The 26,718-nt window shown below is 49.0% G+C and overlaps 1 protein-coding gene across 4 annotated transcripts in view; it reads left to right on the top strand.

The window, feature by feature from the left end:
* Positions 1 to 26,718, top strand: part of KIAA1671 (KIAA1671 ortholog) — a 226,733-nt gene that overhangs the window by 174,473 nt on the left and 25,542 nt on the right. For all 4 annotated transcript variants that reach the window (XM_043963839.1, XM_043963757.1, XM_043963999.1 and 1 more), the window contains one exon: positions 26,154 to 26,272. In XM_043963839.1, the coding sequence (XP_043819774.1) occupies positions 26,154 to 26,272 (119 nt within the window). The remainder of the gene's footprint in view (positions 1 to 26,153; positions 26,273 to 26,718) is intronic.

Here is a 26,718-nt window from a genome sequence, read left to right as displayed (position 1 = left end):
CCCTCTGTTGGTTATGTCCCAGCATCCATCCTGCCCACAGGACAAAGATCTGTATTTGTTTGCATGTCATCTGGCTCATAAGGCTGGAAGATCCCCTGAGGGCAGGCACTATTTTTGCCCTTTTTTTTAATCTTCAGGGCTTAGCATAGTACCTGGCACACAGTAGGTGTTTAATGAGTGCTTATTGACTTCTTTGTATCCTCAGTGCTTAACACAGTGCCTGGTACACTGTAGGAGTCCAATAAATGCTTGTTGACCTCTTTGTATCCCCAGTGCTTCACATGGTGCTGCCTGACATACAGTAGGTGCTTAATAAGTGCGTGTTGACTTCTTTGTCTCCTCAGTGCTTGGCATGGTGCTGCCTGGCATACAGTGGGTACTTAATAAGTGATTGTTGACTTCTTTGTCTCCTCAGGGCTTAGTATGGTGCCTGGCACATAGTAGGAGCCTGATAAATGCTTGCTGGCTGACTGAGCTGAGCTGAGAGAGAGCTAAGAACATGGGATGTCAGAGGTGAAGAGGGCCATGGAGAATTTCTAGTTCCTGCACCTTCACTTTGCAGGGGAAGAACATGAGGTGTAGAAAAGTGGAAAAGATAGCCCGGAACTGATGGGATCTGAAAACAGATTGAAGCATAATTTTTTTTTTTGGATGAGGTGATTGGGATTAAGTGACTTGCCCAGGGTCACACAGCTAGTAAGTGTCAAGTGTCTGAGGCCAGATTTGAACTCAGGTCCTCCTGACTCCAGGGCCAGTGCTCTATCCACTGTGCCACCTAGCTGCCCCTGAAAGCATAATTTTTTTGTTAGTTCCTTTAACCTGAAGTTGTTTTTTTTTTTTTTTTGTCTGGTTTCTTTCACAACCTGGCTAATGTGGAGTTGTTTTGCATGACTACTCAAGTATAACTTATATTGAATTGCTTGAGTTCTTGGGGGGTGGGGTGGGAAGGGAGGGAGGAAGAGAAGTTGGAACACAAAGTTTAAAAAAAATTGATGTCAAAATTGTTTTTTACATGTAATTTGGAAAAATAAAATTCTAAAGAGGGGAAAAAAAAAAGATGGCCCGGGGCCACCCAGGTATTGTATAACTTGGCTGCTCCCCTCCCACATGGGTGCCCCCACCCACTCACCTGCTCTGGTAACTGGATACACTTAACAGGTCTTGGACTAAGGAGTAATGGGGCTGGAAAAACCCCTTGTAATGGAAATCAGTGAACCTTGGTTCTGGTCCCAGGTATGCCATGGGCTAGAAGTGTAACCTTGGATAAGTCATTGGGCCTTGTTTTCTTCATTTGTAAAATGAGACATGACTGTAGGCTCTGAATTATTTTCTAAGGTCCCTCCCAGCCCTGACATTCCCTGTTCTAAGACCCCTCCAAGCTCTGACAATCCCTGTTCTAAGGCCCCTCCCAGCGCTGACATTCCCTGTTCTAAGGCCAGGGAGCACTGGTACTTCTTACCACCAGGGCAGTCAGGAACCCAGCTCAGAGAGAACTCCAAGGGAAGGGGTGGTGATCCTCTGGCCCCTCCCTGATTGGTAACCAGGCTTGCTCTGGTTATGCAGACCAGAAAAACACAACTAGCTGAAATCTGATTCTGTTTCTCAGATGACTTCATAGGGGAAGTTAATTCCTTTTGGAAGGGGGGAAGGGAGTTTTTCTTCTCTCTCTTTTTAAGTTACAGGATTTGTTTTGTTAGCAGCCTTTTATCAATATGTGGGAACAAAATCGCCCCTTGGGGCCCTGGAAATTACAATGAATTACCCCTGACGCAGGTTGAGGCCTGGAAAAGTTTTGTCTGCTTTATCAATAGGCCTTTAAATGACCAAGTTGAACTTGTGTAGGGAGAGACCATAGCAGGGGCACCCTTAGACTCCCCAAATCCTAGGTCTTAATACCCTAAGGGGCTTCACTTTCTCTAGCACCTCCCTTACCCATGTCCATTTTACAGATGATGCAAAAAAGCACTAGCTAGGTTAAGTGACCTGTCTAGGGTCACACAACTAGAAAGTGTCTGTGACTGGATTTGAATTCAGTTCTTCCTGACTCCAGGCCTGTTTGATTTCTCCACTGTGCCATCTAAGATTCCTCAGCCTCAGTGAAATTTATTTAGCATGATTGGTGCGTCAATAACTGATTGATAGTTCTTACCACTTTAATATGTTGGAGTGAGATGTCGCCTCTTGGGGGTGGTGTTTTAAATGGATTTCAGTGGCTGGATCATTGAAAATCTCTTCCCACTTGAAGTGTTAAAACCCCATCCCCAGAGTGTGACAGATTAATGTCTCTTAATTGGGTACCTGCGGCCTTTTATACCTTCTCCCTGAAGCTTTTGGGAAAGGTGCTCTGAGCATACCCTTGCATCTCTCCGGGGAAAGGAAAGGCCTCTGCTCCTTGTTGGCTCAACTCCCTGCTGCTACCTGTTAGAGTGAATGAGAAAGGAGGGAGAGTTTCTGGGAGAGCAGAGAGCAGAGGCTTTGGCAGGAGAGAATCAGAGAGGGAATGGAGGAACAGGGGATGTCAGAGCTGGAAGGGGCCTCAGAACAGAGAGTGTCAGAACTGGGAGGGTCGAGAGTGTCAGACTTGGGAGGGATCTTAGAACAGGGAATATCAGAGCTGGGAGGGGCCTTAGAACAGGGGATGTCAGGGCTGGGAGGAGCCTTAGAACAGGGGATGTCAGGGCTAGGATGGATCCCAAAGATCATGTGTGTCTAGTCTAAGGGTTCTTTTCTTTTAATTGAAAATAGAGTTTTTCAACCAATGAAATGAACAATACAACGAAAACATAGATTAATTCTTTAGACCATTTTGGCTAGGAGAAAGATTAGTCTAAGGGTTCTGACCCTTTTGTTTGACCCGGACCTCTCACTAGGCAGGCTGGTACCTCCCATGGGCCTCTGCTCTGATTTATGTCTGTTATTAAAGGATTGCATGTTTAACCAAAAGTTCAAGGTTAAGACCCACCAGCCTAGTCACTGCTCTCCTTTAATATATGAGGGTACTTCCTCTGGAAGGGGGGAGACTAAGAATCCTGGGGAGAATGTCTGCCTTTGGAGGGAGGCTGGGTCACATGATCTCCTAGATCCACGACTCCCATGAAGTTCCTTGGAGTCACTGCCTGTGGACACATACAGATGTGAATGTGGGAGCCCCTCAGGGGGGTTATAGTGTTTTCAAAAAACCAAATCAATCTTCGCATTGAGAATTTCCCACTTGGGCGATGACCGTGTCCTGGACGTAATCAGCGCTGTGGAATTTTCTTTGCCAAGGTTGGATCAGGAAAAGCCGGTTCTATCATGGTGGGCTGGTAGAGGTCTCATGGTGGACTTTACAGGCCTGGGGAAGAGGCTACAGAGAAGCGGGGAGGGAGGCCTTCCGTGGAGGGCTGGTCAAGTCCCAACAACAAGCCCTGTCTCTGTGGTTCTGATGTTGCTTTTCCTGCCCTGTCTCCAATGGTTGGTATCCTTAAGTGGCTGGTGGAGGGAGACAGGGAACGGGGAAAGACAACTGGGTTTGGTGTTTCAGAGGCCCTGGGCTTGACTCTCCTCTCTGCTGAGTGCTCTCTGGGTGACCTTTGGCCACCTCTCTGGGCCCCACTTTCCTCCCCTGTAAAATATGGGCGTTGGACCGGACAGCCCTTCCAGTTCCAACGGCCCCAACAACTCTGAGATTCTCTGCTTCTCTGAATCACAGCCACTCCTTGGAAGGAATTCCATTTTATTGCTTTCAGGGGCCTGCTGTACCCCCAGATGAAGGCAACCGGGCCTTGCCACACCTTAGGGGGCCTACTTTAATGAACAGATAAGAATGACTTATAACCGCCATTCATTTGTGTACTGCTGTTTCTTATATAAAGTTCATTTTTTAGTGCCCAGGGGTGTTTTAAAAGTTTGTTCTCCCAAGTGCTGTAAACAGTCTCTTGTTCATCTGTGTACTGTATGAACAAATGATGTTGTTGGTGCTGGAAAGGGGAGGCGGCGTCATCAGAGATCATTAACTCCAGTCTCTTCTTACAGAGGAGAAAAAAAGAGACCCTTGTCCTAAGGGAATCCAGTAGTGTAGACGCATTGAAGGCAGTGCCTTGCACATAGTGGGCAGTTAAATGGTTGCTGAACGAATGAATGATCAGTCAGAGATGCCGTACTGTTCAACAGAGAGATGGATTTGATATCAGAGGACCCGGGTTCAAATTCTACTTCTTCTGTCTTGCTATTGTCATGAGCTTTGGGCAGGCGACTTAACCTTTGGAGTCTCAGTTTACTTATCTGTAAAATGAAGCAATTGGGGGGCAGCTAGGTGGCACAGTGGATAGAGCACCGGCCTTGGAGTCAGGAGGACCTGAGTTCAAATCCGACCTCAGACACTTAACACTTACTAGCTATGTGACCCTGGGCAAGTCACTTAACCCTGTCTGCCTCAGTTTCCTCATTTGTAAAATGAGCTGGATAAGGAAATGGCAAACCTCTCCAGGATCTTTGCCAAGAAAACCCCAGATGGGGTCATGAAGAGTTGGGTAATAGTGAAGAACAACAACCCCCTGTGGAAGAGGGATTAGCTTTGTTGTGCATGGACCCCCCACAGGGCAGAACCAGGGACAAGGGGGAGCGCCTGCAGAGAGGCAGAATTAGGCTTGACAAGGAAAAAACATCTTAACCATGAGGGAGTGGTTTCCCCTGAGTATAGGGCCTGGCACACAGTAATTGCATAATAAATGGTTGTTGATTGATTGATTGATAGCCTGTGCCAGTCTGTAAGGTCCAGAGAGGGTTAGTAATTCCCCCAGGGTCACACAGCAAGTTATTGTTAGAGCCAGGATTAGAACTAAGGCCCGTTGTTTTTAACTGGAGGTTCTGTGATGTCCTGCTTAGGTGAGCCAATATGCAATTATGAATCTCCTTTTGTATACCAAGGCCCTGTGCTAAGTGTGGGGGCTAGAGAGAAAGATGAATGATGTCCCTGTCTTCGAGAAGCTTATGATCAAATGCCAACAGCTATGTACAAACAAGCTATAGACGAGATCCCTTCTAGCCCTAGACCTGAGGTCCCATTGGCGTGGGCCTCCTATGAGCTGGTCTGTTCTGTACCTGCCCTGTGGGACCCAGGGAGGGGGTCCTTTAGAAAAAGAAATCTTGTTGCTGGTGTATTGTTAAAATACCTGGCTCCCCCTGCCGCCTTCTGCCCCCCCCTCCATACAGACACACCCTTTCTTTCTCCCACCCATGCTGGTGGCCAGAGGGGGGGGCCCGTGCTTTAAAAGGCAGAGGTGGTACCATTTCTAAGGGCATTTGAGGCCCAGCAAAGCCTGGAGTAATGAGATCAGAGAGAAAATTGCCAGTTTTGCTGCCTACCTGAAGCATGTTGAGCAGCATCAGAGGTTTCCCAAAAATGGGCCGCCTCTGCTCCCTCCTTGAGGTGCCCGGGTGGACCAAGGGACTTGCTTAATTAAGAGATGGGGGCTTGCTGGAACCAGGGGGAGAAAAAGGTGTGTGTGGGGGGGGAGGGGGCAGCTTTTGCACTCATAGAGTAGAAATGGGGAGGGGGTGGGGAGAAGGTTTAGGGTGGCTCCAGGCCCAGGGAAAGGCAGCCTGGTACATAAGGTGGGGAGTGTTCTAGACCTACCAGCCCAGGACCGGAGTTGGAATCCTGGTGGTAAACTGAGGCCATCAATGAAGTCACTGAGGACAGCTGAGCTAACAATCTACTCCTCCTCAGTCTGGGTTGCCATTAGCCCAGATTTCCTGACTGTTGTGAAGAACATTTAGGGGTCTACTTCCCCTTCTGCAAACGACAGGCTAGCTTTCCTCCACTCTCTCCCGGCTCCCACTCTTCCCTAGGCCCTAGGCCTAGAATGCTTAGCGTAGCTGGGGAGGACGGCGGTAGATGGGGTCTAGTGGGCACGCTGCAGGACTAGGGGTCAGGAGACCCAGTTTTCATGTGGACCTAGACCTAGCAGGGACCTTAGAATTGCCCCCAATCCCCTACCCCATTTTACTGACATTTTTTGTTTGTTTGTTTGAGGGTTTTTTGTGGTTTTTTTTTTTTTTTTGGTGAGGCAATTGGCGTTCAGTGACTCGCTCAGGGTCACACAGCTAGTAAGTGTCAAGTGTCTGAGGCTGGATTTGAACTGGTCCTCCTGACTCTGGGGCCAGTTCTCTATCCACTGCACCACCTAGCTGCCCCTCCCCTACCCCATTTTACAGATGAGCAAACTGAGGTCCAGGGAGGTCTGTAGTTCTTAATTGACCTGAGGTATTGATAGCATGATCAGATTGGGCATCTTCTGGACTAGGAGTAGGGGGTATGTGTGTGTGTGGGGGGGGTTCCTTTCTCTTTCCTGGTTCCAGGTCAGGCTGTTAGTTTCTAGGCAGTGGGAAGGAGTCAGAAGACTTGGATTTGAATCTTGGCCCTGCTACCAAGGTCCGTGTGACCTTGGGCAAGTCACTTCCCCCTCCCTGGGCCTCAATTTCCTTATCTGGAAAGTAAAGGGATTAGACCGGCTGACCTCTGAGGTTCCTTCTGGCTTTAGTGGTGAAGGGAATGATCCTTGGGGGTCATTTAGTCTGTTCCCGGAAGCCTGGCTTGATCCTCTGCCTGCACAGCATTCCCAGTCCCCAGGAACGCCAGGAGAAAACATCCCATTGGGAGAAGGGGAGGGAGCCGGGCACAGTACCACCGACCTGCTCTGGTTGCCTAGCAACCGTGGGTCAGGAGCGTTTGCTATTCAGATTTGTTGGTATCCTCCCTCCCCTGGGATTTCACTGATATTCACTTACATGTGATGTCTGAAATGAGCAGCATCAGCCACACCGTATTTGAAGCAGCGTCTCTGGCTCCCCACAGACAGAAACACAAGCCCAGAGAAGCCACGAGTGATCACATGAGAACAATGCAGTGGGCTCCCTCAAAATACGAGGTGTAAAGTGCCCACGATTTGCCACAGAAGCCACAAATGGCCTCTTAGAGAATTGGGTGGTGAGTCTGGCTTAGAAACCTTCCTCCCCCGTCCTGTCAGGTCTTCTGAGGTGAGTCGGTAAATAAATCTCCACCAGTCACCGTTAGCATCGACTCATGTTTTTATGGTGATGGACGCAGTCAAGACTGGGTCAGCAACACTTCTGCCTCTTTCTTCCCCTTCCTTAAATACCACCTCCGCCAGGGAGCCTACTTGGATTTCCCTGATTGACAAGACCTTCTCCCTTAGACTTCACATAGTACTCACAGAGAAGATGGTGGAGGTAATGAAATATTCCTCCCTGGCCGGATCTGAAGGCACTTTCTGCCTCTCTGATAGGAGGAGAATGTAGCTCTCTCTACCAGGGATATTGACCAGCTGGCCAAGATCTGGGTGACTGGAGAAGACCTGGGTTGCTGAAATAAAAAGGGGAGCCAGTGTTCCCAGCATCTCTCAGGACAGTGGGGTGACCCCTAGAACTTGAGAGTCAGACCATTTATGAAGGGAATCCTCTCTCTAGCATTCAGTCTCCACTTGAAGACATCCAAGAGGAGGAACCTATTCATTCCCAAGGTGGCACATTCCTTTTTGGGCCCCTCTACTAGTTGGGAAATTCTTCTTGACCTCAAGCCTAAATCTATGTCTCTGTACCTTCCACCCATTGTTCCTGGTTCTTCCTTCTGAGGCCAAGCTGAACAGAGCTAATCCCCCTTTCCTGTCATAGCTCCTTGGCTACATGAAGGTATCTCATGTCTCTCATATCACCCCACCCCCCACCTCAGTCTTCTATATGCTGGGACCTCAAGGCCCCTCCCCATCTTAATCACCATCTCCTGCATGCTCTGTTATTTTCCAGTGGCCTTCTTGAGTTGGTCCCTAGAACTAAACATGACTGGATACGTTCTGACCAGAGCAGAGGACAAAGGAACCAGTCTTTCTCTAGGCCCAGTCATCATCTTCTCTCAATACAGCCCAAGATAAGGGTAGCTAGGTGGCGCAGTGGATAGAGCACCGGCCCTGGAGTCAGGAGTACCTGAGTTCAAATCCGGCCTCAGATACTTAACACTTACTAGCTGTGTGACCCTGGGCAAGTCACTTAACCCCAATTGCCTCACTTAAAAAAAAAAATACAGCCCAAGAAGAGACGAGATTTTTTGTTTGTTTGTTTCCTTGGTTTCTCTCCCAGACCAGCCTTGACTTCCTCCTCCCTACCCCAGTTCATCACCAAACCTTAAGCCTTCCCAGGTCACTGACCTGGCTGCCCCATTCACCAAGGCATTAGCTGTCTTCTTGTCCACTCAGAGTCCAGACTTGCCTCCTTGTTTAAGTCCTTATCTGAACTACAGCCTACCATTGACCCCAGCTTGCCTGTCTCTATCCACTGCTTGAGTCCTCACCCGAGACAGGGCAGAAATACCCAAGGGCGTGTACGTGGGCTCTTAGATCCTTAGCTGGCAGCAGAAAGAGGCCCGGTGAATCTTTGCTCTGCTGTCATATCAATCGCCACTGAGCCGAAATGAAAGTCCAATGGGGCTTGGGGATTGTTTTTTAGCTCAGAAAGAAAGAATGACCCGAGGGCTGAAAACATGGCTACAGAAACATTTTGTATCCAAGTAAAGTGACCTTGTTGCATTGATAAATGGAGCTGAAATAATAACAACTTGCGTTCATGTGGGACGTAAGGCTTTTCAGAGCGTGGCAGAATCGCAGGCTCCAAGGACTAGAAGAGACCTGGGGGGGGGGGGTAGGGGGACATCTCCTCCGGCCCATAGCTGAATGGTGGGCTGGCCTCCAGCCCGGCCAGCTTGGCTGAAGAATATGAGGACACTCAAGAAGCATGTATTTATTAAGCTCCTACTATGTGCTAGACAGGCAGCTAGGCTGTGCTGTGGATAGAGTGCCGGGCCTGGAGTTAGGAAGATCTGAATTCAAATTTGGCTTTAGACACTTACTAGCTTTGTGTGATCCTGGGCAAGTCACTTCACCCTGTTTGCTTCTCTTTCCTCATCTGTAAAATGAGCAACCACTCCAGGATCTCTGCCAAGCAAACCCCAGATGGGGTCACAAAGAGTCGGACACGACTGAAAAAATGACCAGACAAGCATTCTCAGATTCCGTTTCCCCAACTGTCAAATGGGGAGGTTGTAGTAGTTGCTCTCTCATGTCAGTGACCTTGTGTGACCTTGGCCAAGTCACCGAATGTCCCTAAGTCTCAGTTTTCTCATCTGTACATTGAGGGAGTTGGATGAAGTTACCTGTGAAAGTCCCTTGCAGCTTGAGACCAGTGGTCCTACAAATGCTTTCTCAGACTGTGCTCGTGGGAACCACAAGGAGGTGGAGATGGGTGACATCTAAAGTCCCTTTCATCCCGAGGTCTGGGATAGGAACCCTTTCTGAGCCTCAATTTTCCTCATCTGTAAAATGAGCAGGTTGCACTAAGCAGGCTCTGAATTCCCTTCCAGCTCTAGACCCTGTGTTCCCTCTCTCAGACTGTTTCCTCATCTGTACAGTAAGGGGGTTGGACTGCTTGGGTCCTTCCTGACCCCGGGATCTGTTTGGCAGCAGGGGCTATGACCAGCTCTTTTGCTTACCTGCAGTTCCACTACAGTCCAGGTCAGGAGCCTGGGGCCTCATCAGCTAATTAAGTCAGGCAGCGATCAGTACTTTGTCAACAAGCTATAAATAGAGAGCCAGAGGGAGAATTAAAAATACCGCCTTGGTGGCTTTCCCAGCCTCAGTAGCCACTATTCCAGTGGAAGGGAGGCGGCAGCTCTTCTTCCTGGGGCGCAGAGCTGGGGGCTGCTGACGCCCCTGCCCAGCTTTATTAGCGCCTTTCACTTCCCTCAGTGCCTCCAAGGGAAGGCCCGGCCTGGACAGGCCTGAGATTCCTCTTGGTGACAGGCCCTGTGGCCCATGAAGGAAGAACGCTGAGGGCCTAGCATCTGCGCAGGGCCAAAGTGTCCTGAATGCTGGTCTGGTTATCAAGGGAGCCACTGGACCCCGTTCTAAGCTGGGCCATCTTGTGGCCAGACCTCCAGCAGGCTCAAGTCCACTTGGCTTGGCTTGAAAAGAGAGGGGAGGAACCGAATGATCTCAATGTTCCCTGCTGGCTCTGACGTTCTGGGTGCCAAGGACCCTCCAGCTCTGACATTCCCTGTTCTAAAGTCCATCCTAACTGACATTCCCTATTCTAAGCCCCGCCCCCCCAGCTCTGACATTGCCTGTTCCTAGGCCTTTTCCCACCTCTGACATTCTCTGTTCTCTGCCCCCCCCTCAGCTCTGATATTGTTCTAAGACCCCTTCTAGCTCTACCATTCTGTGTTCTAGGTTCGGGGCTTTATCCAGCTCTTAGAACTTGAAGCAATGAGAAGTTGCAGAGGGGTGGGGTTGTGACTTGGTTTGGGGGACAGCTTGCCCATAGGGATAGCCATGTCCAGGCAGAATGAGGTGTAGTGGGAGGGCGGATCCCCCTGCCCTTGTTGGAGATGGTGCCTGGGCATGAGCCTCCCCCTGGCAGCCTCTGGTGTTTGGACAAGACCTCACTTGATCCAGTGTGGGCCTTGCACTGTGCTCCCGAGTGTGAGAGGCGCTCATCCTGTCCTCAGTCACTAACCAGGGTTGTTGCTGTTTTGTTGTTTGTCCTTCGTTCTCGAAGAGGACCGTGACTTCATGATGTCATGACTTGCACTGAGTTGGATTTCAGTGAGGGAGGGCTGTGCCAGGTCAACAGCCTCACTCTCTCCTCCAGAGCCGTCTGGGTCCAGTGGTGAGATAGACATCGGGATGACTGGACATGGCCCCGGATGTTTAAGGCAATTGGGGTTAAGTGACTTGCCCAGGGTCACACAGCTAGTAAGTGTAAAGTGTCTGAGGTTGGATTTGAACTGAATTCCTCCTGAATCCAGGGCCGGTTCTCTATCTACTGCGCCACCTAGCTGCCCCGGGCAGGAACAGTCTTAACCAAACTTCATCTTCTCTGTTCCTAAATGTACAGCAAAGAGATGCTTTAAAAATGTTGGATGAAAGAATGCATACAAGTGTATGGTCACCCTCAAGTTACAGAGTAGGAGACCAAGGCTCAGACAAGGGCAGGGCCTTGGCCGCTGTCACACTCCTGGGGGGCGTTGGAGCCAGAAGCAGAAGTCAGTCGTTTGCTGGTCCCTCCCTCAGCCCACCCTGACCCCGTGCCTGCCATCTGCAGGGCCCTGCTGGTGGCTTTCTCCGCCCCCAAGGAGCTGGATTAGAGAGGGGCTTCCAGGCCAGGCAAGGCGCCATGAGGCTTCTCTCCTCTCAACAGCCCACCGGTCTGTTCCATATTGGGATCCGCGCGCCATCTGGCAGTGGGCTGACAAAGGCAGGCTTTTTTTCCCTGTGAAATAATAAGGGGAGAAGAGTGGATGAGGAATTTAGGGGGAATGGACCCTCAGAGACCAAGGCTTTCAGACCCTAAACAGTAGCTTCTCCCACTCCATCTCCTGTTGGGCCAGGGGACAGTGGGATGGCCTGATGGCTTGGTGGGATGGAGCTAGAACACACAGGAGGAGCTCATGAAAGGTCACGTGCCTGTGTGGCAAGGAGGCCAGAGGGGGGATTTCTTCACTGGACAGGACAGCGTCCCTTCTCATTCTGTAGTTCTGTGAGTGTGTCATTTTAAAGTTGCTTCTAGCTAGCTGTGACATCCCCTGTTCTAAGGCCCCTCCCAGCCCTGATATCCCCTGTTCTCTGGCCTCTTCCTGACCTGACATCCCCTGTTCTAAGGCCCCTCCCAGCCCTGATATCCCCTGTTCTAAGGCCCTTTCCAGCCCTGACATCTACTGTTCTAAGGCCCCTCCCAGCTCTGACATCCCCTGTTCTAAGGCCCCTCCCAGCCCTGACATCCCCTGTTCTCAGGCCCTTTCCAGCCCTGACATCTACTGTTCTAAGGCCCTCTCATGCTCTCTTGTTCTTTTCTCCTGGAACCTCTAGTAAAATAAATGCAAGAACAGCCACAGCTGAATCAACTGGGGCTTTGAACCTTTGAACCTTCCTAAAAAGTTCTTATAGCAAGGAAGGAAGATGAGATCTCAGCTGCAGAGCCCTGTGACTCTGGGGTAACCAGGTGTCTGTCCCAGGCCCCCTTCCATAGCCTTTAGGCCATTGGGTCAAACTCCACTAGAAAGGGGAGCCACTAAACAGTACATAAGGATCTCTATAGGCTCATAAAAACTACATATTAACATTATCTATGTTCTATTGTATTTTTATTCATTTTTGTTAAATGTTTTCAAATTACATTTTGCTCTTATTCCAACAGTAATAGGGATTTTTATTTTTGGTGGGGCAGTGAGGGTTAAGTGACTTGCCCAAGGTCACACAGAGTAATAGGGATTTTTCTGGCATATTTAATACCTCTGTTTTAGGAACCCCAAGTCTGAGACCAGCTAGTTCATTCACTGGGTTGACCATCAACAAAGTGCTTAACCTCTCTTTTTTTCCTCAGTTTCTTCATCCGTAAATTGAAGAATTTGGGTGAGATAATCTCTAAAGTTTTGCCTTTTTCTAAACTTCTATTCTGGGCCTCCATGGCCTCATGGAAGCCCCTCAGATTCCCTCCCCCCAAAACCCAAGCACTCATTCTGACTGTGATCCTCATGGAAGTTCATGGAGCTCAGGCTGAGCTATTCTTTCAGTATTGCTAGTAGTCTCTTGCTTTTTAAAAATTCAGTTTAATCTTTTTTTCAGTTTTAAATTCTTTCCCTCTGTGCCCCTCTCTCTCTCTCTCTCTCTCTCTCTCCCTCTCTCTCCCACCCACTGAGAAAGCAAGAAAAATAAAATCCATTGCAAATATATATATAGTCATGCAAAACAAATTTCTTTATTAGCCATGTTCTAAAACAAGAAAGAAAGAAAGAGAGGAAGGAAGGGAAAGAGAGAGAGAGAGAATCACTCTTCTATCTGAAGATGAAATAGCATGTTTCATCATGAGTCCTTTAGAACTGGGAATCATGGTGGGTCATTTTGTTGATAAGACTTTCACAATTGATTATCTCTACAATATTAGTGTTACTCTGTGTGTGTGTATATATATATATATGTGTGTGTGTGTGTGTGTATATATATATATATATATATATATATATGGATGTATATATAAATTTTACTGCATACATTGTTCTCCCAGTTCCGCTTCCCTCACTTGTTATCAGTTCCTATGGATCTAAGGTTTTTTTAGCAGTCATCCTGTTCCTCATTTCTTACAGCACAATCCTATTCCATCACAATCAGTTACCACAGCTTGTTCGCCATTCCCCAATGGATGGGCATCCCCTCCATTTCCAATTCTTTGCCATCACAAAAAAGAGCCACTATAAATATTTTTGTCCTTTTAGGTTCCTTTCCCTTTTTTTCTCATCTCTTAGGGATACAGAGCTAGTAGTAGTAGTAGTAGTAGTAATAGTATTGCTGGGTCAAAGGGTAGGTACAGGGGGCAGCTAGGTGGCGCAGTGGATAGAGCACTGGCTCTGGAGTCAGGAGGACCTGAGTTCAAATCTGGCCTCAGACATTTGACACTTATTAGTTTTGTGACCCTGGGCAAGTCACTTAACCCCAATTGCCTCACAAAAAAACAAAAAACAAACAAACAAACAAAAAGGGTAGGTATGATTTAATAGCTTTTGAGAGCATGCTGTTCGCCTCTTAACAAAGATTGGTCCCCAGACATTAGGTGCAGGAAAAAGTCTTCATTTTGGAGTGAGAAGCCCTGGGTGCAAATCCTGCCTTTGGCCACTTGCATGACCTTTGAGAAGTCACTGCCTTTCTGGGCAGTGTGTACATCTGTAAAGGAAAGGGTTGGTCTAGTGTAGGGGAGCTTTGAGACCTTCCTCCAACTCGAGCATCCCCCCAGCCTTCAGTGTCTCTCTTTGTTTGCCAACTGGTTCTTTAGGGAAGTGGTAAACCTCTCCTTTCGGGAAGGCTTGACCTTATCATTGATGATTCACACACTTAATTCCCCTAAACTCCTTCAGCTCCCAAAGTGATGTGATCGATGAGAGGAGCTGTGAGCCTCACCAGGAACATGAAGTTTGCTGCGCCTAATGGCCCTATTTATCAGCAACTCCCATAGTTCTCATCACATGCTTCTCAGCCCCCAGTGGGAATGACTGTTGTTTGAAAGGCAGCACAGTGGAATGGGAACAGCTTGGGAAGTGGTGTCAGGGGACCTGGATTCGAATCCTGACTGTGCCACTTCCTCTGTGGGCAAATCATTTAATTTCCCCCGTGCCTCAATTTCCTCATCTGTAAAGTGAAGGGGTTGGACTAGATGAACTGTAGGTGTCTTCTAGAGGTAAGTCTATGCTGCTCTGAGCCTATCCTCTCCTTATAGTTCCTTACTCTGAATTCCTCTTCTTTTTTTCTTTCTTTCTTTCTTTTTCTTTTCTTTTTTTTTTTTTTTGTGGGACAGTGAGGGTTAAGTGACTTGCCCAGGGTCACAGCTAGTAAGTGTCAAGTGTCTGAGGTTGGATTTGAACTCAGATCCTCCTGAATCCAGGTAGGGATGGTGCTTTATCCGTCATGCCACCTAGCTGCCCCCTGAATTCCTCTTCTTAACTCTGTGTCATGGAATCCATGCCAGGGTGGCCTGCCTCTGTGTGTTAATTCCAGCCCCAAGGCAGGCACCAGGGGAGAGGAAGGCTCATACCTTAAACTAAAACCCTGTTTAAAAAAATGACTTATCACATCTGATTACCTTATCAGTAGTTAGCAGTCAGCCAAATGAGAGCAAGAAAGGGCCACAGGATGGTCACCCTGGGCAGTTGGAAGGTAGATCTCTCAATAAGGATGGAGAAAAGGGACATCAGTAGAAGAGATGGGGCGGGGGGCAGCTAGATGGCGCAGTGGATAAAGCACCGGCCCTGGATTCAGGAGTACCTGAATTCAAATCCAGCCTCAGACACTTGACACTTACTGGCTGTGTGACTCTGGGCAAGTCATTTAACCCCCATTGCCCCGCAAAAAAAAAAAAAAAAAAAAAAAAAAAAAGGAAGAAATGGGGGAAACTGAAAGATCTTCTAATCTTATTATTCCCTTATTTTATTATTTATTATTGACATGATTACATTTCTTATTCCTTTATTTTATAATTTGGGAAACCGAGGCACAGAAAGTAGAGGTAATTTCCCTAAGGTTAATAGAGATAATAAGGCAGTCAGTCCATAAGCACTTACTAAGTGTCTGCTATGTGCCAGGCATTATGCTAAAGTCGGTCTCCTATGGGAGACAGAACATGAAAATAATCATGGACTGAGAAGCCAGTCAAGAGAGGGAAGGCAGATCTGGGATTCAAAGCCAGTCCTTGGATTCTTCCAGCTTTTGAGCCACTCCATCAGTTATGCTGATCTCGTCAACTCCAACCCTCCCTTTTTACAGATAAGGAAACTGAGGCCCAGGGATGTTGAGTGAATTGGCCAAAGTCACGCAGGCAGGTAGCACGACAGAGGAAGGATTCCAACAGAGAATCACCTACTCCAGATCCAGTAGTGTTCTCGGTGATGTCAGAGTTCCAAAAATAAAACGGGCCACGTCTGAAGTTGGAGGGTTTCCATGTCTGAACGGCGGCCCCTTGTAGGGGGGATTCTGACTTAGATATAAGTTGGATTTTCTATGGCCTTCGAGGTCTCTGCCGACTCTGGAATCGAAGCAGCTTCGTTTCTTTGGGTCCAAAGTTCCCGATTAAATGGTACAGCGCTGAACTCGGAGATGCAAATTCAAATCCTGCCTCAGACACTTACTGGTTGTGTGACCCTGGGCAAGTCACATAACCTCAGTTTCCCTATCTGGAAAAATGGGGATAATGATAGCACTTCCGTGGCAGGGTTATTGTGAGGACCAAATGAGACGATATTTAGAAATCATTTTGCAAACCATGAACCTCTGTGTAAATGCTAGCTGTGAATTCAGGTCCCTGACTCCAAATGCAAGACTCTTTCTACCCTGTGGCTGGGTCTTGTTCTCAGGCAAAGTCTTCCTTTGCTGGCTTCTTTTCTGGAGGGTTCGATGGGGTCTTCCTGCAGCCTGGAGCACCCTGCTTTGCCCCTTGTCACCCGGGATTCACCTTTCCCTGCCCTACTTTGGACCATGGTATTTTTGGTCTCTACATGGATTTCCCAAGGGGAGCAGCAGCCCCACTCTCTGCAAACCACCGCTGGGCAGGCTAGGGTGGGACTCTCTCTTTCCTTGACTCTTCTCCAAAATAAGGTTTTTTATTCTGTAGTCCATTTCAGTTGTGTTAGATTATGGCTGCATTTGGGGTTTTCTTGGCAAAGGTACTGGAGTGCTTTGCTATCTCGTTCTCCAGCTCATTGTATGAATGAGGAAACTGAGGCCAACAGGGTGAAGTGACTTGCCCAAGGTCACACAGCTAGCAAGTATCAGTTGCCACATTTGAACTCAGGTCCTCCTGACTCCAATCCAGCTTTCTATCCACTGCACCTTCGGGCTTAAGATCTAGAAAGGCTCCATCTGCACCAAGCCACAGGCCCCTGGTTGTATTTACTGAATTGAATGTGCTTTTTGCCAGTGACTTTTTTTTTTAATTTTTTTTTTATTAGTGGGCAGGCAATTGGGGTTAAGTGACTTGCCCAGGGTCACACAACTAGTAAGTGTTAAGTGTCTGAGGCTGGATTTGAACTCAGGTACTCCTGACTCCAGGGCCGGGGCTCTATCCACTGTGCCACCTAGCTGCCCCTCTGCCAGTGACTTTTAAGCATTAGAATTTCTTACTTCTAGGGCACTGAAGTGTCTGCTGTTTCAGTTGGTAAGATGGTAGACCTCAAAGCGCTATTGAGAACTTGGGCTTCATAAAAGAAGGCAGTCAGTCAATAAGTACTTATTAAGTGCCTACTATGTGCCAGGCATTATGCTAAAGGTCTTGTATCTGAGGCCAGGAAGGCAATAACGCCCCCAAATTCTGCCCCGATTTGACCACAGTTGGTCTATCCTGTCCAGCTGTGGGTGTGGCATTTCTGGAGGGACATTGACAAGATGAGTGGGGCCAGGGGAAGATGACCAGCATGATGAAGGGCCTTGAGCCCAGGTCCCGTGAGGACCTATTGACAAGTACAGGTGCCAAGAGGCAGGTTCTGGCCTGATGCATGGAATAATTTCCCCTAATCACTGGAACTATCCCAAAGTAGAGTGGGCAGCCTAGGGAGAGAGAGAGAGAGAGTTTCACATGGACGCTGAATGTCAGCTTGTCTAGGATGTTGCAAAGGGGATCCCAGTGAGGTCCAAGCTGGCCTGAATGGCCAGCAGTCAATCAGTCAGTCAATCAATGAACCCTCATATTCACCTACTTTGTGCTGGGCCCTGGGCCCTGGGGATACAATCTCTACTTGTGAGGCTTGGACATTTATAATGGAGACAAAAAAAGTCCATGTAAAATAGATACATTCTGCATAAATGTAAAGTTAACACACGAATGCAAAGCATTTAAATAAAGTAGTTTGGGAGGGGAGGGTGGGCACTAGCAGTTGGGGGTGGGGGAGCATCGGGGAAGGGCCTCATGCTCAAGATGCTGCATCTTTCTCCCCCCAATTTAGTTGAATTTGCCAAGTCTTGTGGGAGGTATTGTGCGGGGTTCAAGGGATGCAGAAGTGGGAAGGGATACATTTTCTTCATTCAGAATGCTTGCAGCAATAATAATAACAAAGATGGTCACCAGTTCTACAGTGACTTAAAGTTTGCTGCATCTTAAAGGAAGGCCGGGCCTCCTCTGTGAGGTGGAGGGAGGGAATGAGTGCGTTCCAGGCCCTGAGGAGCTGGAGAGCCGTATGTGGAGAGAGTGCAGCCCCTTGGGCTCCAGTGAGGAGTATGGGAGGGGTGCGATGCAGAACGAGGCTGGGAAAAGTGAAGTCAGGGCCAGGCCCGGTTGGACAGGCAAGCTTAGATCTGATCCTGGAGGCAAGAGGAAGCCACTGGTTGGGAGCAGGGAAGTCACGGGGCCAGACCTGTTGAACAAAAATGACTTTGGCAGAAGTACGTAGGGTGGATTAGAGTGATGAGAGACTGGGGTAGGGACCGACCGACCGGGAGGCTCCACCTTAACCTGGGTGAGAGGTGATGAGGGCCTGAACTCAGGAGCTCCAGAGGGGCTCAGATGGAGAGAGGCTGGGAAGGTGGAGATGGCGAGATTCGGTCCATGATTAGACATGGGGTGTAAGGACATATTAGTTGCTTTAAAAATGCCTTTTTGATGACTGAAATGCTCACTTAGTGAAGAGTCAACCATAGTGCCCTGGGATAAGCTGGGAAAGCTGGTCATCCCTCTTTTTACGGATGAGGAAACTGAGGCAGACAGAGGTGACATGACTTGCCCTGGGTCATCCAGCCTGCCTGATCCCCCCTCCAAGACCCTTCTTTCAGCCTCTGGATTTCTCCTACCTCCCAGGCCTGAACCTGGGATGCTGCCTGGGGGAACCCCTTCCCCGGGGTGTCTGTGTCGTCTGTGAGCACCTGGAGAGCGGGGGACTTGGCAGCTCAGCATCCCATCATGGGACTTAATGCATCAGGACGCCAGGGAGGAAAATGTGGCAGGCTGTTGGGACCTCAGAAATGGATGAGGAGACTGGGGAGTCATCAGCCTCTGCCCAGCTCTGGTTAAGGGAGAGGTCACCTAATGGTGGCCGCAGAGGCCGCATGTCTGATAAAGTGATCAGAGAGGAAGACTCAGCTTGTGGGGTGGGTGGAGGGGAGACTTGGAGGCCTGGCGCGCTGTGGTTAGCTAACAGCCAGTGACTCTAGCTGTAGGCTCCCTAGCCCGCACCCCCGGGACTCATTCCCCCCTTCTGTAACTTTGCTTATGCTGTTCCCCCCCACCCCCGTGATGCCCTTTCCCCCATCACCCTTCAAGCCCTGGTTCTGGGCTGTCCTCTCTTGTGCAGCCTTCCCCGATGCCCCCACCCCTTTTTCGCTTTGTCACCAGAGCCCCCCGGATCATCTGGCATCTTTGTTTAGTTAACCATTTGGAGGGGGCTCATGGCAGCTCCTCAAAGGGGAGGACCCACCTCTGTTTTATCTTTGTAGCCCCAGCACTCAGCATGCACAAGGTGGACCCTTGGTAAATAATAACGGCTGACATTTATTAAGCACCTACCGTGGGCTAGCATTGTGCTAAGCACTTTACAAGTATCTCATTTGATTCTCACAACCACCCTGGGAGCGGGGGGTACACTGAGGCAGGCAGAGGTGAAGTGACAGCTAAAAAGTGTTGGAGGCAGAATTCGAACCTGTCTTTTCCTGACGTTCCACACATAGTGTGCCAACTTAACATTGGCCTGGCACAAGTGGTACTGTGCTAGTGCATCTTGAAAAGAAAGAATTCAGGTTTTTTTTTATCGGAGATTCATTTTTGGGGCCGGGAGTATGGGAGACATTTGTGGGAGCTCTGAACGCCCAGCTAGATGGAGGACTAGCTTGAACCTGGGTTCAGATGCTGGTCCCTGCTATTTACTGTGCATGTGACCATGGACCAGTCACTTAACTTCCCAGGGGCTCACGTTCCTTTCCCGGCTCTCAGGCTGTTGTCCTCTGACCCTTTGACTAGATCACCTCTAAGCTCTCCTCCGACTCTGGCAATCCAGGCAGGCTTCACAGAGGAGGTAGCCCTGGTGTTTGGCCTTGAAGGAAAGTTAATACTTGGACAAGTGGAGGGAAGGGAGACTTCAGATCTGAAGTCAAGAAGACTTCAGATGTCAGGATGGGGGAGGGGGTATATCTTGTCTCTGTGCCAGGTGCCATCCACTGCCCAAGTTCTCTGAAGTCCTTTCGTTTCCACGTGCCTCGGTTTCCCCAATTGTGAAATGGGTAGGTTGGATGAGCTATCTCTAACATTCCTTCTATCTTTAGATATGATGGACCTGTGATCTTAGAATTCTATGTTCATCTGTGTCTCATACCCCTCACTGCCCAATAGCTGGCTTCCAGACTAGCCAGTCTCATGGACACTCAGTAACTGTTGATTGAATAGAACTTATTTTTGAAATCTCTTCCTTGGCCATGGGTTAGGAGAATAGGGCCACGGTCTAGGAGTAGTATGGAGAACATTTGGCCTCTGTCCAGTGGGGGGTTGGGGGGTACAGTTGGAATAGCCAGGGCGTGGTCCCTCCCAACCTGACTGCTCCCAGACTGGGGCTTTTATTAGGATCCACTGATGTTGGTATTCTTAGTATGTGACTGGTACTAGAAGGGAAAACTGACCCCCTTAGAGGTGGTATTTGGCTTTCTAAAAATAAAGGTGGGAGGGGGTGGGGCCGTAGGGACAGAGACGGCCTAAATGGGTCCCTAGTTCAGATCTTCGTCACTTTTCCAAATTAAAGTCGAGGACACATGGAATGACTAAAGCAGGATGAGGAGTCACGAAGCCTGGGCAGTCACTGGGTCACTTGGAGCAACCCACATATTTCCTCTGCTGGTGTCAGCTTCCTGATCCAGAAAATGAGTGCCTTGGATGAGCTTTATCTGAGAGGTCCTGTCTAGTCTCTCCATTCTGTGTTCTAAGATTCCTCTGACATTCTCTATAAGGTCCCTCCCAGCTCTGACACTCTTTATTCTAAGAGCCATCCCAGCCCTGACATCCCCTGTTCTAAGGCCCCTCCCAGCTCTGACATCCCCTGTACTAAGGCTCCTCCCAGCCCTGACATCACCTGTTCTAAGGCCCCTTACAACAATTCTAGAATTTCCTTTCAGTTTTAAAACTCACTGATTCTTTGGCAAAGGTTGTAGGTAAGATCTTGTCTAAGCTGAGTCTGACCCAGAGGGCAAAGGGACAGTGAAGAGATGTGGGCGGCCTTGTTCTGCTTATGCTGATTCTCATTTACCTTGGTTAGGCCCAATAGACCCAGAGAGTTTGTGTGGCCTCCCTTTGGGGCCCGCACCAGGTCTACATCTCTGTTGCTGAACACCAGGAGGGGCCCCAGAAATAAACTGTAGCAGGGATGTTTGAGCGTTTTAGGTTTCTAGGAAAGAACAGTATTTGGCTCATTTGGCTACGGTTGAAAACAGAGTTCCCATGAGCACCTCTGGGGAGGTAGGAGGGTGTCCTCGGGGAAGAAACAGCCTGGTTTTTTTGTTTTTTGTTTTTTGTTTTTTTTAGTGAGACAATTGAGGTTAAGTGACTTGCCCAGGGTCACACAGCTAGTAAGTGTTAAGTTTCTGAGGCTGGATTTGAACTCAGGTACTCCTGACTCCAGGGCCAGTGCTCTATCTACTGCGCCATCTAGCTGCCCCTAACAGCCTGGTTTTTAACAAAGGTTTCATGAATGACTGGATGCCGCTGAGGTCTGAGGCAGCTCAGTGTGTAAAGGGCAAGCCCCCCCACCCCCACCACCCTCCCCCCATCTTTACTGTATTTGGTGCCATGAGTCAAGAGCCACATGGAGGTCACTTTTAGAATGTCTTCTAAAGCTCCAGGCTGTTGCTTATGGATCAAAGGAGGGGGAATGTTACAACATGAGACATTAGAACCCTGAGCCTCTGGGACATAAATATGTCAGACCTAGGAGCAAGGGAATCTTAGATTCTAGCATGTCAGGGCTGGGAGGGGCCTTAGAACAGGGAATGTCAGGGCTGGGAGAAGGCCTTAGAACAAGGAATGTCAAGGCTGGGAGGGGCCTTGGAGCGTGGAATGTCAGATCTAGGAAGGACCTTATACATAAATCTAATCTGACCCCTACATTTTATGGAGGGGAAAACTGAGACCTGAGAAATGATGCTAAAATTAAGTAACTTCATTTTCAAAGTCAAGAAAGAGAAATGATCTCCAAACAAAGTCTTGCCATCATAAACCACCAGCACCAGAATAGAACTGGAGGCTGTGCTACAATTCTGGAAACACTTCAGTGATGGGAGCATCCTTAACAGTTGCTGCCCTCTTTGACTCCAGGCCTCATGTGTGTTCTCTGGCCTGCCGAGCAGGGTCTTCCCAGGGAGACAGGTGACCAGGTCTCCATACATAACCCTTCTCCCTTCCAAACATTTGTTTCCAGGTAAAATTGGCTCAAAATGATCCATCTGGAGAATGAGAGGGTTGGACTGAATGATTTCTAAGGTTCCTTTCACCCTAGACACACTGTGACTCAGTGATCCTCTCTGTCAGGTTGGCCTTGATGGTGGTCAAGTGTCCTGAGGGAGCTTGCCTCCCCTAAAATTGAGACTGGTCAAGGTCAGTGTGCCCAGTGACATAAGTACTCATTTGTGCCTCCCATGGACAGGCCCTCTTGTGATGGACGCTATGAGAGGTGGACACATGGATACCCATGGCCTTGATGTTGCCAGAGGAGGGTCTGGGGTCTCCCTGTCTCCCAGGGGCTACCTCTCTGAGCTCAGCCCTCCAGAAGTTTAGCACCCAGGCCCTTGGGATGGCTCTCCCTGAGAAGCCTGTTCATCTTCTGCCTGTCCCAGCACCCACCCCAGGATGGTGCTTACAGCACATTGACCAGCCAGGACCAAGACGTCTACCCAGACTGCTCCTGGCATGGAACCTTCCCAAGCTCCCTCTCCCTCCTGGTGAGCGCCATTCAGGAAGACAAAAACCGTGCAACCCAGCCCCCGCCTCGCATGAAAAACTGTGAATGTTTATTTCTGTCATTTTGGTTAATGAATCCCCAAAGGAGCCAACATGTCTGTACTCGATCCATCCCCTTTCAGCGGGACCTTCTTCTCAATGGATGACTCAGGCCCATGGAGACCGGGGGCCCTGCTGAGCCCGGGGTAGTGGGGGATGGGGGGGCAACACAATATGGTATTCATGCATTTGCTTTTCCCTGGACGCTTTCCACAGGTTGTGGCCAAACTTTGGGTAACGTTCAGTGGAAGTTGGCCAAACTTTGGGTAACGTCCAGTGGAAGTTGGCCAAACTTTGGGTAACGTCCAGTGGAAGTTGGCTAAACTTTGCGTAACGTCCAGTGGAAGTTGGCCAAACTTTGGGTAACGTCCAGTGGAAGTTGGCTAAACTTTGCGTAACGTCCAGTGGAAGTGTGACCTTGTCATTTCTGAGCTTTCGTCTCCCCATCTGGAAAATGCAGGGTTTAGATTAGATGTCCTGTCGACTTTGCCATAACAAAAGTTGGCCAAAGCGGAGTGTCTGGTGTCTTAGACAACAGATTTATTCTGTGTCATAGTCACGTTCTTTTGGGTGAGTTCAGTGAACAGTCATGAAGTTCCTACTCTGTGCTAGGCCCTTGGAATCCAATAACAAGAATGAAAACAGCTGTGCTCAAGGAATTTACATTCTGCTGGGGTTGGGAGAACAGAACCTGTGAGCAGATAAGTCAATGCAAGAATATTAAAAATCTGTAGCCGTCTAGCTGGAACCTTGGTCCATGGAGCAGTTAGATTTGGAGAGCACTCACCAACGGGGAGGGGCAGCTAGGGGGCGCCATAGTGCATAGAGCCCAGGGCCTGGAGTTGGAAAGACTGATCTTCCTGAGTTCAAATCCAGCTTCAGACACTTACTAGCTGTGTGACCCTGGGCAAGTCATTTCACCCTATTGGCCTCAGTTCCTCATCTGTAAAATGAGCTGGAGAAGGAAATGGCAAACTGCTCCAGTATCTCTGCCAAGAAAACCCCAAATGGGGTCACTGAGAGTCAGACATGACTGAACAACAGCCGACACTGAACCAATGGGGAAATCAGTAGGAGGGGCTTTGAGGGAAGCCAAGGGTTTTTCTGGATAAATAAATGTGCTTTGCTACCCTGACACCAATAAGGAGGAAGTTGGCTTGACAGTGGAGCAGATGCGTTTGAGTAGAAACTGTTCACTGGGTGGAGTACTCCAGATCTTTCAAGCTTCCTGATAACCTTCAAGTTTTATTTATTTTCTTGGGTGTGGGAGAAGGGACCCAGGAGCTAGCTGAAGTGCCCAGGTCAGCCGAGGCCCTGGCACCCAAACCCAGCCCTGACACTGCCTCCTGTGAGACATGGCTTCTCTGGGCCTCAGTTTCCTTTTCTGTAAAACAAGGTCACTTCCAGCTCTGAATCTCTGATCCTGTGAATTCCCTTCAGGGGCGTCTCCTCTCCTATGGCCTTGGGTATTGACCTTAGGGCCACCATTCCATTCCTGGCACTGCCATAGACACTATGACTGTGTGACCTTGCACTAGTCCTTTCCCTGCCCTGGCCTTGGTTTCTTCCTCTTCAGAATGAGTGGGTTAGGCCATGTGGCTTCAGAGTTTCCTTTCAGCTCATGACCATTGGACAATTCCAGGTTAGTTGTGTGACCGCAGACTAGTCGTTTAACTGCCTCGGGTCTCAATGTCCTCATCTGGAAAATGGGAGGGTTGGACTCTGAGAAAGGAGATGAGAGAGATGCTTCTGAGGTTCTCTCCAGCTCAGGATCACAGCTCCCACCCAGCCTCCCTGTGAGGCTGACCCTGATCCCCTCCAGCAAGGAATGAGCCAGGCCTTCCTCATCCTGGGCTAGCAGACAGCTTGGGAATGGTGAGCCAGGCAGCATTTAAGGCAGCTATGACCAGCCTGGGACATTGAGATCCCATCCAGGCCCAAGCCCTGCTCAGTGTGTTCAATTGCATCCACCCAACCCTCTAAGGGGAAGAAGGGCAGCAGGGGAGGTGGGAGGGCATCTACCTAAAATCATGCTGGGTAAATGAAAGAGAGGGGGTGGGGAGAGAAAGGAAAGACACACACACAGACTGACACAGAGAGAGACAGACACATACCAAGAAACAGAGACAGAGACAGAGAGGGAGAAAGAGAAAGAGAGAGACAGAAAGAGACATAGAAACAGAGAGGGAGAAAGACAGAAACCAAGACATAGAAACAGAGAGACAGTCAGAAAGAGATACAGAGACAGAGAGGGAGAGAGAGAGAGAGAGAGAGAGAGAGAGAGAGAGAGAGAGAGAGAGAGAGAGCGCACTGTTTATTTTAAAACTTTGAGAGGAGGGAGAATTGCAGGGGGGAAATGAATGAATGAATGAATGCATAAATGAGTAAAATAGCATTTATTAAGTGCTTACCATGTACCAAACACTGTGCTGAGCACCAGGGATATAAATACAAAAGCAAAGACAGTCTCTGCTCTCAAAATAATACTTCTCAAGCTTCTATTTTGTCATCACAGATTGAGTGAGGCACTCTGGGGGGAATCAGTGTAAGACATGGCCCCTGTTTTCAAAGAGCTTATTAGAATAACTGTGGTGGAAAGATAACACGAATTAGTGTTATGTGACATGATGAGACTGTCATGAGACATGAGTGACTCAAATACTCTGCAGTTATCTTTGATCTCATTGTTTTGAGAGTTCTCTTCGGGTATACGAGTCACCATGCATCCATGCATCTATCCATCCATGCATCCATCCTTCCTTCTATCCATCCACCCATCCACCCATGCATCCATGCAACCATTCATCCCTCCTTCCATCCATCCATTTGCCCTCCCTTCCTCCCTCCCTCTATCCATTCATCCCCTTTGCATCCTGGGCGATTCTTCCATTTCCTCCCAAAAGTTCCCCACATGGGGCCATCCAACGTGCTGGAGGCCGAGTGACACATCTAAAGACCAGGGAGAGATCACTGTTGGGTGGGCTTCCTGGAGGAAGTTGAGTTGGCCCTTAAATACTTGTGGTTCAGACGGACATTTTGATTTAGAAAATGCCATGGCTAGAAGTAGACTTTCGGTTGTCCTTTTTTTTTTTTAAACCTATATTCAAATCCATCCTCAGACCTTGTCTGGCTGTGTGATCCTGGGCATGTCACAACCTTTCTGTGCCTTGGTTTCCTCATCTGCAAAATGGGAGGGGACTCAGTGCCCTGTGTGGTCTTCTTCAGCTCTGAGTCTCTGGTGAACCAAGGTTGAGACTCCCCCATCCCAGCCCTCTCTAAAGATATCATATGTAAAGAGGCAGTGACCGTGACTGTCATTTCTAGTTGATCTGGCATGGGGCCCATGCTACCTCTTACTCACACTCTGTCCTTGAAATTGCATTCTTACATTCTCCCCTAGGAATTTTCCTCCCTCCCTAATGAGAGAACAGCTCAGGGTTAATCTCCTTGACTTTGGCCTTGGGCGTGATGAGCCGATGGACCCAAGAGGCTCGTGGGTGTCCTGGCCGGTGTCACATAGCACGAGCTGGTGGGGGTCATGGTGGGGGAAGGGACCACGAGTCGCTTCTCATCCTCATGTTAGTTATCCGCCTTTGTCTCCGCAGGATCAGCTCAAACAGTGTTTTGCAAGGCAGCCACCGGAGGCCAAGGACACAGACACACTGGTGCAGGAGAATGATAGCCAGTATGGGACCTGGAATGATCCACGGCAGAGTGGGGAGAGGTAAGGTGGTGGAACAGGAGTGTTCACTCGGGACAGGTGGGGCTCAGCCTTCATCTACTGGCTGGGGAGTGAGCAGTCAGTGTCCGAGTCAGGCTTCAAACCCCAGGTTCTCCAAATTGGGAGGACCTGAGTTCAGATCCAGCCTCAGACACTACTAGCTGTGTGACCCTGGGCAAGTCACTTCACCCTGTTTGCCTCAGTTTCCTCATCTGTCAAATGAGCTGGAGAAGTAAATGGCAAAACTGCTCCAGCGTCTTTGCCAAGAAAACCCCAAATAGGGTCATAGAGAGTCGGACAAGCCTGAATAATAGCAACCTGAACTAATCAATCAGCAAGCACTTATAAAGCCCCTCCTATACACCAGGTGCTGTGCTAAAGATGTAAGGTCCTTGTTGATTGGAGAGTCTCCTGTTAACCTGATTCCTCAGGCCAGCCCAGCTGGCCTG

This window comes from Dromiciops gliroides, chromosome 1 (assembly GCF_019393635.1).
Source record: "Dromiciops gliroides isolate mDroGli1 chromosome 1, mDroGli1.pri, whole genome shotgun sequence".
NCBI classification, from domain to species: Eukaryota; Metazoa; Chordata; class Mammalia; order Microbiotheria; family Microbiotheriidae; genus Dromiciops; species Dromiciops gliroides.
The sequence above is the reverse complement of the archived record's forward strand: the minus strand, read 5'-3'. Positions and strand labels throughout refer to the sequence as shown.